The sequence below is a fragment of the Chiloscyllium plagiosum genome, chromosome 26 (assembly GCF_004010195.1).
Source record: "Chiloscyllium plagiosum isolate BGI_BamShark_2017 chromosome 26, ASM401019v2, whole genome shotgun sequence".
NCBI classification, from domain to species: Eukaryota; Metazoa; Chordata; class Chondrichthyes; order Orectolobiformes; family Hemiscylliidae; genus Chiloscyllium; species Chiloscyllium plagiosum.
Window position 1 is genome coordinate 17,262,233 of NC_057735.1, and position 14,310 is coordinate 17,276,542.

A 14,310-nucleotide genomic window follows, 5' to 3' on the forward strand; every position below is an offset into this window, starting at 1 on the left:
TACCACCCTCTGCGTGAAAAAGTTGCCCCTTAGGTCTTTCTTATATCTTTCCCCTCTCACCCTAAATCTATGCCCTCTAGTTCTGGACTCTCCCAACCCAGGGAAAAGACTTTGTCTATTTATCCTATCCATGCCCCTCATAATTTTGTAAACCTCTATAAGGTCACCCCTCAGGCTCCGACGCTCCAGGGAAAACATCCCCAGCCTGTTCAGCCTCTCCCTGTAGCTCAAATCCTCCAATCCTGCCAACATCCTTGTAAATATTTTCTGAACCCTTTCAAGTTTCACATCTTTCCAATAGGAAGAGACCAGAATTGCACGCGATATTCTGACAGTGGCCTAACCAATGTCCTATACAGCCGCAACATGACCTCCCAACTCCTGTACTCAATACTCTGACCGATAAAGGAAAGCATTCCAAACACCTTCTTCACTATCTTATCTAACTGCGACTCCACTTTCAAGGAGCTATGAACCTGCACTCCAAAGTCTCTTTGTTCAGCAACACTCTCTAGGACCTTAGGGTAGACAGGCTGAAAGCTTAGACAAAGAGGTAGCTTTAAGGAGTGCTTTAATGGAGGAAAGAGGAGGTAGAGATGTTTGGAGATGGAATTCCAGAATTTGGGGCTGAGGCACTGAAAGAATAGCTATAGGAGGATAGCAAATTGAAAGAGGCCGAGGTGGGCAAGAGCTTAGATCTCAAAACTTAGTAGAATTCAAGCCAGTTGCAGAGATTGGGGGAACAGGGTCATGATGGAATTTGAAAACCAGGATGAGAATGGTAAAATCTGGAAGATGTTGAAGAAGAGGAAGTAAGTATTCAATCACTCTGTCTCACCTAACACAAGGCCAACTTTAGCTCTTCAGTTGAAAATGGCAGAGGGGCAATTGTGATGTTGCACTTGTAAGGATGCGGGCTTGCCCTTCTATACAAATGTGCTTTACATCGTGATCATTTCTCTCAAATGACCATAAGAGTTCCACTGATATAAAGTTTGAACAGTCGCATTAGGCGATTATAAAAAGAGCACTTGATCAGCTGCTTTGTCTTTAGTCAGACCTTTCCATCTAAATATCCATCTGTTCCCATGACTGTCTTTTTAACTTATATTATTCAATATTCTTTGACTCTTCACCCTGGCCTTTTCATCTCTTGATTAGAACTGTCATATGGCTCACTGTCTCATAATTAAGCTTTTCTCAATGTTTTATGCCAATTCTCCTATGATCCCCATTCATCAGTCTTCCCTGTAGTGCTGTAGATAGAAGCCTGGCCTCCTGGTAGCTGCTGGTAATCTGTGCTCCCAAGATGAGGAAAGCAAAGGAGGTGAAATTGAAAAGAGAAGAGGAACAACTGGCTTTTGTAAAGAAAGTCGGAGCAGCGTCTAGAACCAGAAATCTCAGTACTTGTCGCACTTGAGATTTTAAAAACTTTTTTATACTAAGAAAAGGTGCTATAAAGTGATAGTATAGGGGTATCACTGATCTGTGTTGTATTCTAAAAGCCGATTGGTGAAGAACAGTACTGGGGCCAGTCTGGAGCTGACAGAACACTATACACAAGGTTATTAACATTTGTTTACAGAGTTGCACGTAAAACATTCACCTCCTAACCCAGAAGGGAAAGCCAGTAAAACTGGTGAATGGGGAGATCCAAGATGGCGGCGACCCAGTAAGTCTGAGCCTGCAGCGCTTTGCCTAAGACTCAGGCAAAATGGGGCGCCCACCTTCACCATGCCTTTTAAATCATTCAGGATAGCTTTTGCTCAGCATACTTAGTTATTTCACATCAAGCTTTAATAGTTTGGTGTTTTTTTAAAAATGACTAAGGGCAAAAACTCCCGCAGCTTCCAACAGGCAGGGACTCCTCCCCCACTCCCTCCCGCTGGCCTTCCTCCCGCAGTAGCAGGGACGTCCACGGCTGCCTCGTGGGGCTTACCTGTGGAGACAAGCCTGATCTCTGAGATCGTCAAACTCCAGGAGAAGATTGACATGTCCATCGAGGAGGCCTGGTCCAGATGGGAGTCTAGAACGGGTTTTTCTTTTTTCTTCATCTTATTTAGTTGCCTATTACTTGCTGGGATTGTAATTTTGTAACTTCTGCAGCATGACTGAGAGATCGAAAAACTTGAGCAGCGCATCGGAGGGGCGGAGCAACGGGCCGCGACCTCGGAGACTGCTGCTGAGTCATCCGTGGGTCAGGTCCGGGCTCAGGAGCAGTGAGTCCGGACCCTGGAGAAGCACTTCGACAACCTGTCGGAAAGATATTCAGTTGCTGGGCCTTCCCAAATGAGAAGAGGAAGGCCAGCTTGTGGATTTCTTGGATCAATCCCCCTACAATTATTGAAGTTGGAGTTGGAGTTGGGCCAGGTGCAGGTGTAATGGGACTCACCGGGTTGCTATACGCAGGCCCGGGTCGGACCAGCGCCCCTGCCCAGTTCTAGTCCGACTTCAATGTTATAAAGAAAAACAAATGCTCCTCGAGGCCTCCAGAGTCCTGGGGAAGGATCCCCAGGCCATGATGTACAAGGGCTTCAGGATAACGCTTTTTCAGGACTTCTCTCCAGTCGTGGTCTGCAAGAGGAGGGCATTCGATGAGGCGAAAAAGCGTAAAAGAGACTTAAATATTCAATACTCCATGTGTTATCCGGCAACGCTGCACTTCAGCCATGGAGGATCCATATATAACTTTGGATCACTGGAGAAAGTAAAAGAATTCTTGGACTCTCTCAAATAGACTGCAGTACTTGAACTGTATGGATAACGACTTTATTTTGCCGCCTCTCCCCCACCCCTTTTGTTTATCCTTCTTTCTTTCTCCATCTCTCTTTCTACCATCTTTCTCTGGGGATGTTAGGGGTGGGGTGGTGGCTTGTTCTTGACTCTTTATTTGGTGTCCTTTTTATAGCTCATGCGGCTTATCCGATTTGTGGGGTAGAACGGGGTTTTCTTTTTTCTTCATATTAGTTGTCTAATAATTGCTGGGATTGTAATTTTGTAACTTTATATATTTCTATTTTATATTGTTTTTATTAAATGTACCCAGGTATTGTTGTGGGGGAGGGATGGGTCATCACTTTTAACTTCTGTTTTATAAGACACTTGAATTTATTTACTGCATTCTGTAGTGCCTGGGCCAAGGGCAGAGCCCTAGCTAGGAGAGGTTATGGTGGGGCTATTGATAGGTAGTTATGCCCCCTGGGAGCAAGGAGGAAAGTCTCCTTTCAAATATGTTTTGCGTTATTTTTATTTAGGAGTAGTTCTTAATTCTGTTGATTTAAGTGTTCTGAAGAGTTTTTCTATTTTTGAGTTTTCTATGGTCTTTATTCATTGTCTTTTGGATGGGGTTCTTCCTCCTGGGGGGGGTCTTAGGCTGGCCCAGACGATCATGGCTAGCCATTCGTTTAGGTGGTGCATCTAGAATGTCAAGGGGAGCAATTCGCCAATCAAAAGGAAAAAGATATTATCAAGTCTTAAAAAAGAAAGGGTTGATGTAGCTCTCTTACAGGAGACACATCTCCTTGATAAAGAACACTTAAAGCTACAACAGGGTGGGTTTGGTCAGGCTTTCTTTTCATCTTTCAGCTCAAAAAGTAGGGGAATAACCATTCTTATTCAGAAGAATCTTTCTTTCCAAATGTTAAGCCAGATAAAAGATGAGTCTGGACAGTATATATTGATCAAAGCCCTAGTACATGGAGAGGAATATGGAATTTTGGATCTTTATTGTCCCCCGGCACACCCCTTTTAATTTGTAACGGAAGCGTTCTCTAAGTTAATGGCTTTCGGGGTCCGCTATACAATTATAGGGGGAGATTTTAACTGTATTATTGACCCAGAGATGGATAGGTTACCTAGGAACACTACGGGTATATCTCTGAGATCTAGACAGCTGGTAGATCTGAATAAGGAGCTAGGACTAGTAGATGTGTCTTCATCCACAGGGTAGAGACCTTACTTTCTACTCTAACCCACACAAGTGCCATACCAGAATTGATTTTTTTTTTCCCCCTCGACCCTTTTGAATTCGATACTGTCTTGTAAAATAGGTAATATAACTATTTCTGATCATGCAGCAGTATATATGGAAGTCAAGACTAGGGATAATGGGATAGGGCCCCGATATTGGCATATGGATCTTTTCATATTGAAGGATTGCAAATTTATAAAGTATTTTTCACAGGAATTTAAAACTTTCTGGGAAATTAACTCAGGTACGGCCAGTAACCCTTCGATGATGTGGGAAACCACTAAGGCATATGCTCGAGGCTTGGTCATCTCAAATTCTGCGACCCGGAAAAGACCTCGAGGCTCGCTTGAAGGCAGCAGAGACAGCGTATGTTGATAGGCCCTCCATTACTAAACTACAGCGGAACACAGCCCTTAGGGCAGCCTTGAATACCGGACTTGCCCAAACAGCAAAGAGGGAAATATTATTCGCAAAGCAGAGATTATTTGAATATGGTGACAAGCCTGGCAGATATCTAGCGTACCTTGCCAGAAAGAAAAAGGCTCCTCGTCTTCTATATCCTATGAGAATGCTCCCGTTGATGTTGCCGAGATAGGCATTACATAAGCTTTACGATTGGCTTGGCTCCTTTATTTGGAATCGTAGAGGGGCCCTTTATCAAATTAGAAAAGCTGCAGCTCCCACAAGCAAGGGGAGGACTGGACTTTCTAGATTACAGGAGGTACCAATTGAGCTCCTTATTATCTTATGTAGCTGACTGGGTCTCTTGTGACCCACAATCAATTTGGTTAGATATTGAGACCTCCCAAGCAAAATGTCCCCTCATCAATCTATTATTTATGGATAAGATGAGAGTTATTATGGACTATTGTAAAAACACTATTGTACTAAATACAATTAAAGCATGGAGGACAATGCAAAAAACCTCTCCTTATACATCTACAGAGGGAGCATCGGGATTCCAACCAGGGCTGACAGATGCTACATTTAAAACTTGGAAGTCCAGAGGTATCTCCTGTTTAGGAGACCTGTTTGATGGGGACAGGTCTCCTAAACCTGTCCTTTGAGCAGAAGTTTGGACTGCCTAACAAGGACCTTTTTTAGTATTTTCAAATACAAGACTTTATACAAAAGAAGACCACGCTGATAGTCAATCGTAAAATATTGGATAGGGAAAGGAGAGTGCTATGGCCAATGGGGCCACCCTCTGTCCGTACTCTTTATCATTCACTATGCAGTAAGGTCTCGAAGAACATGGAACGATTATATAAAATCTGGAATCAAGAATTAGGGTTGGAAATCTCTTTAGAAATGTGGGAGGACATCTGGGAAAATGCCAGAAAGATCTCTATCTTAACAGAACTCAGGCTACTCAATTAAAGATACTTCACAGGGCTCATATGGCACCCTGAACGACTCACAAAATTCAAGGCAGGAGCATCCCCAGTGTGTCCTAAATGTAAAATAAAAGTTGGCATTCTCACGCATTGTCTATGGACATGCCATAAGATCTGTAGGTATTGGATAAAGTAGCGAATGCCTTGACAGAGATCTTGGGTATGGAGATTAGATTGGATCCAATATCCAATGTCCCTACTTTTGGGCCCTTCAGATTTTCCCTCCCTGGATGTATACGGGAGGAAATTATTTGCTATCCTCTCCTTTTGTGCAAGGAAAAATATTTTAGTGAATTGGGTAGCTGAAGGTCCCCCAGGACTTTCAAACTGGCACAGGATAGTCATGGAATATATCCCCCTTGACTCCCTCACAAATATGGTGCACCAAAAAACGGAATTGTTTCATAAAACATGACAGCCCTTTTTGAACTATATCGACACACATATTTCGGCCATATGGTCCAGGGCTTTTGTTTAGCCGTGCTAATGGTTCTGGCTGGTTTGGGGGCTCCCAGGAGGAGGAATCCTGTATAAATACAGGTTCTATTATGACTTGATGGAAATCTATTTTGAGCATGTATCTAGTTATTTAATTACTTTGTTGTTTACTGTTAGTAATGTATGATATCCTATTTTATGTTTTGGTTGTTTGTAGAATAGATTAGTAGTTGGGCTTTTTCTTTTTTTGTTTTTTTTTATTTGATTTTATATTGGTGCTGTTATCATATTGTAAAGTGGAATACACTTGTTTGTATTATTTTTATAATTTTGTAAAAAAATCTTTAAAATTTTCTTTTTTCAATACAAATACCTACAAAAAAACTGCTGAATAAGATATACATAAGGTTTAACATGTCTTGTATACTTCAAAATGGGGGTCCAGTACACTTGGGACTTCAGTTTCCAAGGAGTACTTTTTAAAAATTGTTTCTTTCCTCTGGGAATCTAAACATAGTCTGCATCTATTTATACAGATTGATGCAGTGGGTAGCACTCCTGCTTCTCAGCAAGAACGTTTAGGTTTGAGTGCCATCCAAGAGATACCATTCATAACACAGCCAACCAGTTTGATTATAAATCTGCCATGGAAAGTGGCAAGGTTGGGAGAGATTTCTGGTCTGTCGTGTGGTGGTAATTTTTATTATTTTTAATGAAAAAAAAATCAGTAGCTCCAAACTGCAACCCACATGTTCCTGTAGCACTCAGACTCACTGAGAACTGTCACACACCAGCTCCATTTATAAGGACCCAAGCGATTCCACTGTTAATGTGCATCATCTTCATTGATTACATATAATTAACATACAATTTACAAGCTACACAGGAAAGAAACATCCTTTTACCAAGCCTTGCATTTTGTACAATACTAAAACTTAGGTTAACAGGTATATGTAGTCATATTGGAACTCATAATTTTAATTCTAGTCTTTGAGTTTAATGAGTCAGAATCAAGAGCCACTGTAATCATGTTCAATATCCCTGGGCTTGAGAGAGTTATAATAGGATTGGCTAGTTACTGATTTCTAAAGTTGGTTCCCTACAGGAAAATAATCATTGAGGGATATCAAGAGCGGGGTAGATTGATGTTGACTGTTGTGTCTGGACAATAGAATAACCTACCAATTGTTAATGCTTAAGTTCAGAAAAAGTTAATAATATCAAGCTGTGGATTTTTCCAGTCACCTTAGAGTCTTCAAATCTTGCCAGCATCCTATTGAAATCTTAATATACACTGCTTATTGAACAGATATACTAATCAAATTCCTTTGCTGATTAACTTTTTTAAAAGTCTGTATAGGTTAATACATTTATTAGTGGAAAGATTCAATTTGATTTATTGTCACGTGTACCAAAATACAGTGAAAAATGTTTTTTTACATAATATCCAGGCAAATTATAGCTTACATAATTACAACAGGGTAATAGAACAGAATGCAGAATATAATGTCACAGCTACAGAGAAGGTGCAGAGAAAGATCAATTTTCAAAAGAGAGGTCCATTCAGAAGTCTGATAGCATGGAGAAGAAGCTATTCCTGAATCTGGTACATGTCTTCAAACTTTTATATATTTTGCCCAATGGAAGAGGGTGGATGAGAATATTAATAGGGTCGGAGGGATCTTTAATTATGTTGGCTACTTACTGAGGCAATGGGAAGTATCGAGGGAGTCAACGGAAGGGAGATAGCTTGTTTGCATTCACAGCTCTCTAATTTCTTGCATTCTTGGGCAGAGCAGTTGCCATACCAAGATGTGATGCAACGGATAGGATGCTTTCTATGGTGCATCTATATTGCAAGGAGATGTGCCAACATAATCACAACTAGCATTGCCCTAGCTCTATTTTGACAGATGGATTAAATTTCCATAGTCATTGTTGATCTTGCAAAATGCTTCTTCTTTGCAGTATGGAAGGAGGGGAGCTGTTCAGCAGAATCCAGGACAGAGGGGATCAAGCATTCACAGAGAGAGGTAAGTGCAAATTCTCAATCCAATTTTGTAACAGGATCAGTAAGTGTATCTTGCTGGATCATTCCTGATGGCAGTGCTACTTAATATCATAGTTGTATATGGGACAGAGAGCAGTTAATCAGCTCATGAGTTCTTGCTGACTCTCCAGTAGGGTACAATCAGTCTCAACCTCTGTAATGACTCTTGTCATTCTTTACTTTTACAACTGATGATATTTGTTGCTTTTATTTTGCCTTCTATAGCCAGTGACTTCCGTGTGCTCAGTTTTTTCCTTTACACAGATTCAAACTAGAAGAATTGTAATGTTTCTGCACAGTGCAAAAAAATTGATACATGGGATGTGATTAGCAAGGCCAATATTGATTTCGCATCTCTAATTGCCCTTAAGAAGTGGTAGTGAGCTCTCTTCTTGAATCATTGAGGACCAGGATAAAGGTGCACCACAGTATTGTTAGGTTGGGAGCTCCAGGATTTTTGGCCAAGTGACATTGAAGGAATGGCAATGTATTTCCAAGTCAGAATGGTGTGTCCAAAATGACAAATGTGCACCTACTCCTGGCAGGTTCCCAAAGTCCCGCTGTCTTTCCTATCCTGTTAGTAAACAATTATGGCCAGATTTATAAAAAGTAGAAACACAATATATTACATCTTCTACAGAGGCTTCTGAAATCATGAAAAGTATTGGAGAAGCAGTACAGCACCTACATTCAGTGAACATTGCACATCGAGATGTGAAGGTAAGCTGCAGCTTATATTCCATTAAATTCAAGTGTGCGGGTGAAGAGTAGTCTGAGCAACCACTTGAATATGGTGAACCATTTATCTCTCAGCCAGCAAACCACAAACTTGACCATTTCCTATTGTATTTGCAGAATCAGAAACACATATCACCTGTATGTGGATATTGACTGCTTGCATATTTATTAAAAAAATCTGCTTTTTGTCATCTTATAGATGTATAACGAATCTAGACTCATTATAGCAAGTGTTTTGTTTAATTGCATTCTCCATTAAATCCAGAAAAAAAGTTTGTTTTAAACTCTGTCAATTGTAAATTTATGCTTTTCTGTTCTTTGCACAGTTGCAAGTTTAGTGTTCTGAACAGATATAAATTCAATGGTGTTGCCAGTCAACTGGTGTTCCCCTTAGAAAGAAAATTGGGTTGTTTCATGCTTTCACTTTTTAACTAATTTTATAGTGTTGAATAATATTGAAAACCTATTGGGATGAAGAAATCTTGTTCTTTTAGTTTCTGTGTCCAATTTCAAGTACTGTACAAATTGTCCTTATTTCTGAGTAAATTTGCAGGAAGTCAAGAATTGTGAAACGCTAATTTCTATTATTATCCACTTTCAGTATGAGTAATTCTTCAATATCAATATTTGCCTGCAATCCTCATGGTAATAAAAGCACTTATTAATATTAATTCAATTTAGGAAGTTCATATGTGAATGTACTCCATCGTTGGAAGTAGACTGCCTACTTGATGCAGTTGCTGTAATTCAGTGAGCAGAGGAGCTCCCCAATAAATTGAATCTGTCAGGAAATGGAATATGTTCCTTTGGGGATAACATATCCATTGGCATCCCTCCAGTTTTGTTTTTTTATATTTGAGGTGTTAGTATTATTATTGACTTGTTGTTGCTTGGTTCCTCTGGTTTCGCAGCTATCAACTTTAATTTGACATTAAGGCATCCATTCCCTATCAAATAACTGAGGAGGGATAAACTGTGAATATTTTGAATGGGATTAAAAGAGTGATAACAGTCCCAGTAGTTAAGCAGTCTTTCATACTCCCTGACGGTGTTCATGTTTGATTATATAAAGTCGCAGGGAGGAAGGCATTCATTTTGCAGTAGGCTGATACGGTGGCTGGCTGGTATAATAAGAGAATCATCTTACAAAGAGCTCCAGGATGGATGAAGGGCTAAATGAAGCTTTTTGTATTGGTCACTTGGAGTTTCAAATTCAGGTCTTTTTAGTTGACATGATTGAAACAAAATTCTTTTTAAGGAAAAGCTCCAGATAGTGGAGTCAGTAAGACATTGTATTCACCTCTTAAAATCTTGATTTTTTTTTACTCCAATGATTTCAGTCTGATATGAGATCCGGTCCCATTGGGCATAGTATATGTATATGAAACAAGACTGATATGAACTCCGATGGGCCAAGAGATGACGGGCATGGGAACTGAAACAGTATTATTGTCGGCCAGTTTTCTGGGGTAGAGTAGATGGTGCTTTTCTATGTCTCTGGTTGTGTGTACTTTGTCTTAGAGTTTGATATTGACACTGGATACTCAAAGTAGGAAGAACAAGCCCATTTTCTTAAACAAGCATCTCTGTTGAAGTAATTTTTTTTTAAAAAAAAGTTATTTTTCTTTATTAAGCTTCTGACTTCTTCAGTTGGGCTGCACACAATTAGGACATTTTCGTTCTAGGCCATTAAAATCAGGTTGCTGGAAATAAAACGTATCTTCTGTGGTTATTAGCTCCTGTAGCTGCTCTGTTTCATTCAGTTCATGTTAATGCAGTTGTTTTGATGTTTTTGAAAGTCATTGCCAAGTATCTCTGGGGGTGGGGGCATATTTTGAGAGCTTTGCTGACTTCCCTGGGCATTCACCTTGCCACAAGTGAAAGCGTTTACTTTGCTAGCATCCAAATACTGTCATTTTCATATTACACAATATTTATCTCTTCCAAGTTTATGAACAAACACAATAGTTTATATAAAATTCTTTATATATGAACTGTAACCAGCTTTATTAAATGTTCAGTTAACTGTAGTAACTCGTTGAGTGGAGTGTTTTTTTTTCTGAATTTAAAGATTAACGGGTTGATTTTTTTTTGTTTGCAATACTGTTATAAACAGTAAAAATAATTAAGTGCTCTTGCATTTCTTCTGCAGCCAGAAAATCTGTTGTACACCACCAAAAGACCCAATGCTATTCTGAAACTAACAGATTTTGGTTTTGCCAAAGAAACCACCAGCTTCAATTCGTTAGCTACCCCTTGCTACACACCATATTATGTTGGTAAGTTACTATAATTGACAGTACGAAGCATAATGGTCATTTGCAGTGAAACTCCCTTGCAACATAACCCCTTTTTAGAATGGAGTTTCAAGAGTCTTGCTGCAGTTAGTCATTCAGTTCTCTTTCGATCGGGTGGAACACATCATAGAATCGTGATGTGGCAAATAATGTTTTTTTTTAATGAAAGTGCTAATGGTTCACACAAATAACAGGGTTAATGTATTTTTTAAAACGTGCACCAACCTATGCTTTTTAATCTTGCTAAAATCCAACAAAGTATTGGGCAAAAGTTTAAAATGTTAGAATGCAGAATACAATGTCTGTGTATTTGGGCTCTGTTTGAATTGATGATTTAACATGGTGGAGGGGTGGTAAGGTTCAGAGCAGCATTCTCATTACTTGTGCCGGTTTATGGGGAGGTAGTGGCCTAATGGTATTATCACTGGACTGTAAACCTAGAGATTCAGATAATGTTCTGGGGATGCAGGTTCGAATCCTGCCACAGCAGATGGTTGAATTTGAATTGAATTTTTAAAAATCTGGAATTAAGAGTGACTGTGAATCCATTATCGATTTGTCAGGAAAAACCCATCTCGTTCACTTATGTCCTCTAGGGAAGGAAACTAACATCCTTACCTGGACTGGCCTACACATGACTCCAGACCCACAGCAATGTGGTTGACTCTTAACTGCCCCCTGGGCACTTAGGGATGGGTAATAAATGCTGGCCCAGCCAGTAACGTCCTCATCCTGTGAATCAATTAAAAAAAAGTTGAAGCTGCTGTTTTGAACATTTTAGGGTTGACATTATTCCGAGAATACTGGCAATAAGTAAGAGCTAAACATCAGGTCCTTTCCCTCTGTACAGCTAATCACAACATTATTAAGTGTGCTTCCTGTGTGGTCTGATGCATTGCAAGTAATATACAATGGTGGGAAGCGATAAGAAGTTTAAGCAAAGAAGGCGCAGGGCTGGGAAAATGAGACCAGCCAAGTAAAGCTACTGAGGAAGGGAGTGTGAAATGAGGATTATTAAAATGCCAGGAAAATGCATGTTTTGCACACGTAGACCACTAGAAATGAAGTGGGAGAAGTGGAAGCAATGATTTTATAGGAAGATGTAAACTTCAAAGCATTAACAGAAAACTGGAAAAAGACTGCCAAAGAAGAAATTATGATAGAGGAGGTAAGAATGAAAGCAAAGCAGTGATATTTCTAAGAGAGGGCATGATTTAGAATATTAATGTAGAACAGGAAGGACAGTTAGAGGTGAAACTCAAAGATTTGTTGCATTAATAGAAGTGAATTAGAGACGTCCAAATGTGTGAATGAAACATTCAACCAGATTAGAAAAATAAATAGGAATAACAAAATTGTGCTGAGTGGCTTTATATGTCCATTGACCAATCAGGAGAAGGAGGTACTGAATGGAGAAGAGAGAAAGTTCTCCTTTAATCTGTCTGTTGTTAAACCTACAAGGATAAGGGCTGGATCTAGTGTTCGCAGTGAAATAAAGCAGATTGATGACGGCCAGAAACTTAGTGCTCACAAAATAGTAAAGCTTAAAACACAACTGGAAACAGAAAAACATCAGTACAAAAATTATTGGATCTGGTTTGAATTTTGGCAGAATTTAGAAAGATGGGGTAAGATAGAAAGAAATTGAGTACACTGCAGCAACACCAGGAAATATAAAAGGTGGAGCAAAACTACAAACTGAATACGTTCTACTTTTAATTAAGGGAGCAAACTATTGATTCTATTGATGAATTAAAAAGTTAGGAATTTAAATTAAAATTAGTGTAGATAACTGGATGAGTAATCATAATATTTGAGAAAATAAGTTTGGTCAGAGTGCGCAGTGATGAAGGCTAAAAGATATTGAGGAGAATGTCAGCAATCATTAAAGTATTTCCTATCAGTGACAAGTGATTGCTGCAATTGAGGTGGGAGAATTCTCAAAATATAAATGATTGGCAATAACTAACGTAGATGTTTGTATTATGCACTGATCTTTACTAACGAGAAGACATCAGAGAGGAGGTAACTCTTCAAGTGGTTAAGAGGAAGGTAAATACTGTTATGATAGAGAAAAGGAAATTTTTAATAACAGTTAAACAGAACAATGATGAAATTCCAGGGCATGACAAGATGCAACCAAGGATCTGAGGAAATTGAGGACAGATGTTTGCAAAGGGCCTGTGACTCAAAAATTTAAAGTAATACCTGCAATACTATCAGAATTCATATGCAATAATAAAAAGGCATTTAGTTATTAAACTGCTAATTTGCACTCAATGAAAGTTTGTTCAGCTGAAACTAATACCCAGTGCTGGTAGACTTGCTGTCTGTGCATGAATTGGATCCAGTGCTCTGGGTAATTGTACCATTTTTCACTTTAAAGGGGTAATTTCTGAAGCTGTCTTGAAACTTACCTATATCAAAACTCATTTTATAAAATGAAACTGAGGATCTAATCTCCAGCTGTGCCAATACCCAATATGAGCATCTCCGATTAGGGTTGGGTAGTGCAAAGACTTTGGCACATTTTACCCTTCAGCAAGAGGCTGACCGTAGACTAATGTTGGAAGTTCAGATATGCATATGTAAGAATATGCGTGCTTAAAAGCGATCAGTGCTCCAGCCTTTTTGTAAAAAGAAACCTTTGTAAGACACAACAAATTTTTGGCAGGTTGCTCATTAGAAAGGAGCTGAGTGTTTGCTCTCCAGTCGAGAGGCAAATCTGTCCTACCACACGAGTACAAAGATAGGAAACATTAAACCTAATATAGCCTTTAAATGCATGGAAGAGCATTAAACCATAGAAAAAAGCCTGTCTTATGTATTCACCATATGAGACTCCTCCTATGCCTCGTCTCAGTGTTTCGGAGTATGTTCTATTCTCAAAGTTTAAAAGCATCCAAGCTACTTCCATATGGAGTGAGATCCACATTTGATATACTCTGAGTGAAGACCTTTCTTCTCACTTCCCAAGATTTATTCATATCTTACTTTATATTTCTGGCCCTAGTTTTGAATTTTCTCTCAAGTGGAAACAGTGGGCCAGACTTCCTTCATCTCGTGGGGATCAATATTTGCTCTCAAAATTCAATTACATTTTTCTCTGTCTTCCTAATCAAAGCATTTTAATGGTCCTTCTGTGGTTGCAAAATATACTCGCAGCTCAGGCATCTCTGTTGTGAGGGCCACAGGAAAATTGCATTTCTCATGCATCACAGTGTTCATGTGTTGGTGTGTGCTTTGCAAGGCCTTAAAAAGCAGACCTCATTAGAGAGTTTGTGGCTCCTGGTGATGGCCTGCTAAGGAGTCTAAAACAATGCAAATGTCACTGTTAGTTACTGCACTGCAGTGTAGATGTACCTTTAATGCAGTGATTCATCAAGGTCTCTGTCCTGAAAAGATAACTTGTCCCTTACG

The 14,310-nt window shown here is 39.4% G+C and overlaps 1 protein-coding gene across 2 annotated transcripts in view; it reads left to right on the plus strand.

The window, feature by feature from the left end:
- Positions 1–14,310, plus strand: part of LOC122563149 (MAP kinase-activated protein kinase 2) — a 217,129-nt gene that overhangs the window by 178,509 nt on the left and 24,310 nt on the right. For both annotated transcript variants that reach the window (XM_043716616.1, XM_043716617.1), the window contains exons 3-5: positions 7,774–7,838; positions 8,496–8,575; positions 10,746–10,872. In XM_043716616.1, coding sequence (XP_043572551.1) covers positions 7,774–7,838; positions 8,496–8,575; positions 10,746–10,872 — 272 coding nt within the window. The remainder of the gene's footprint in view (positions 1–7,773; positions 7,839–8,495; positions 8,576–10,745; positions 10,873–14,310) is intronic.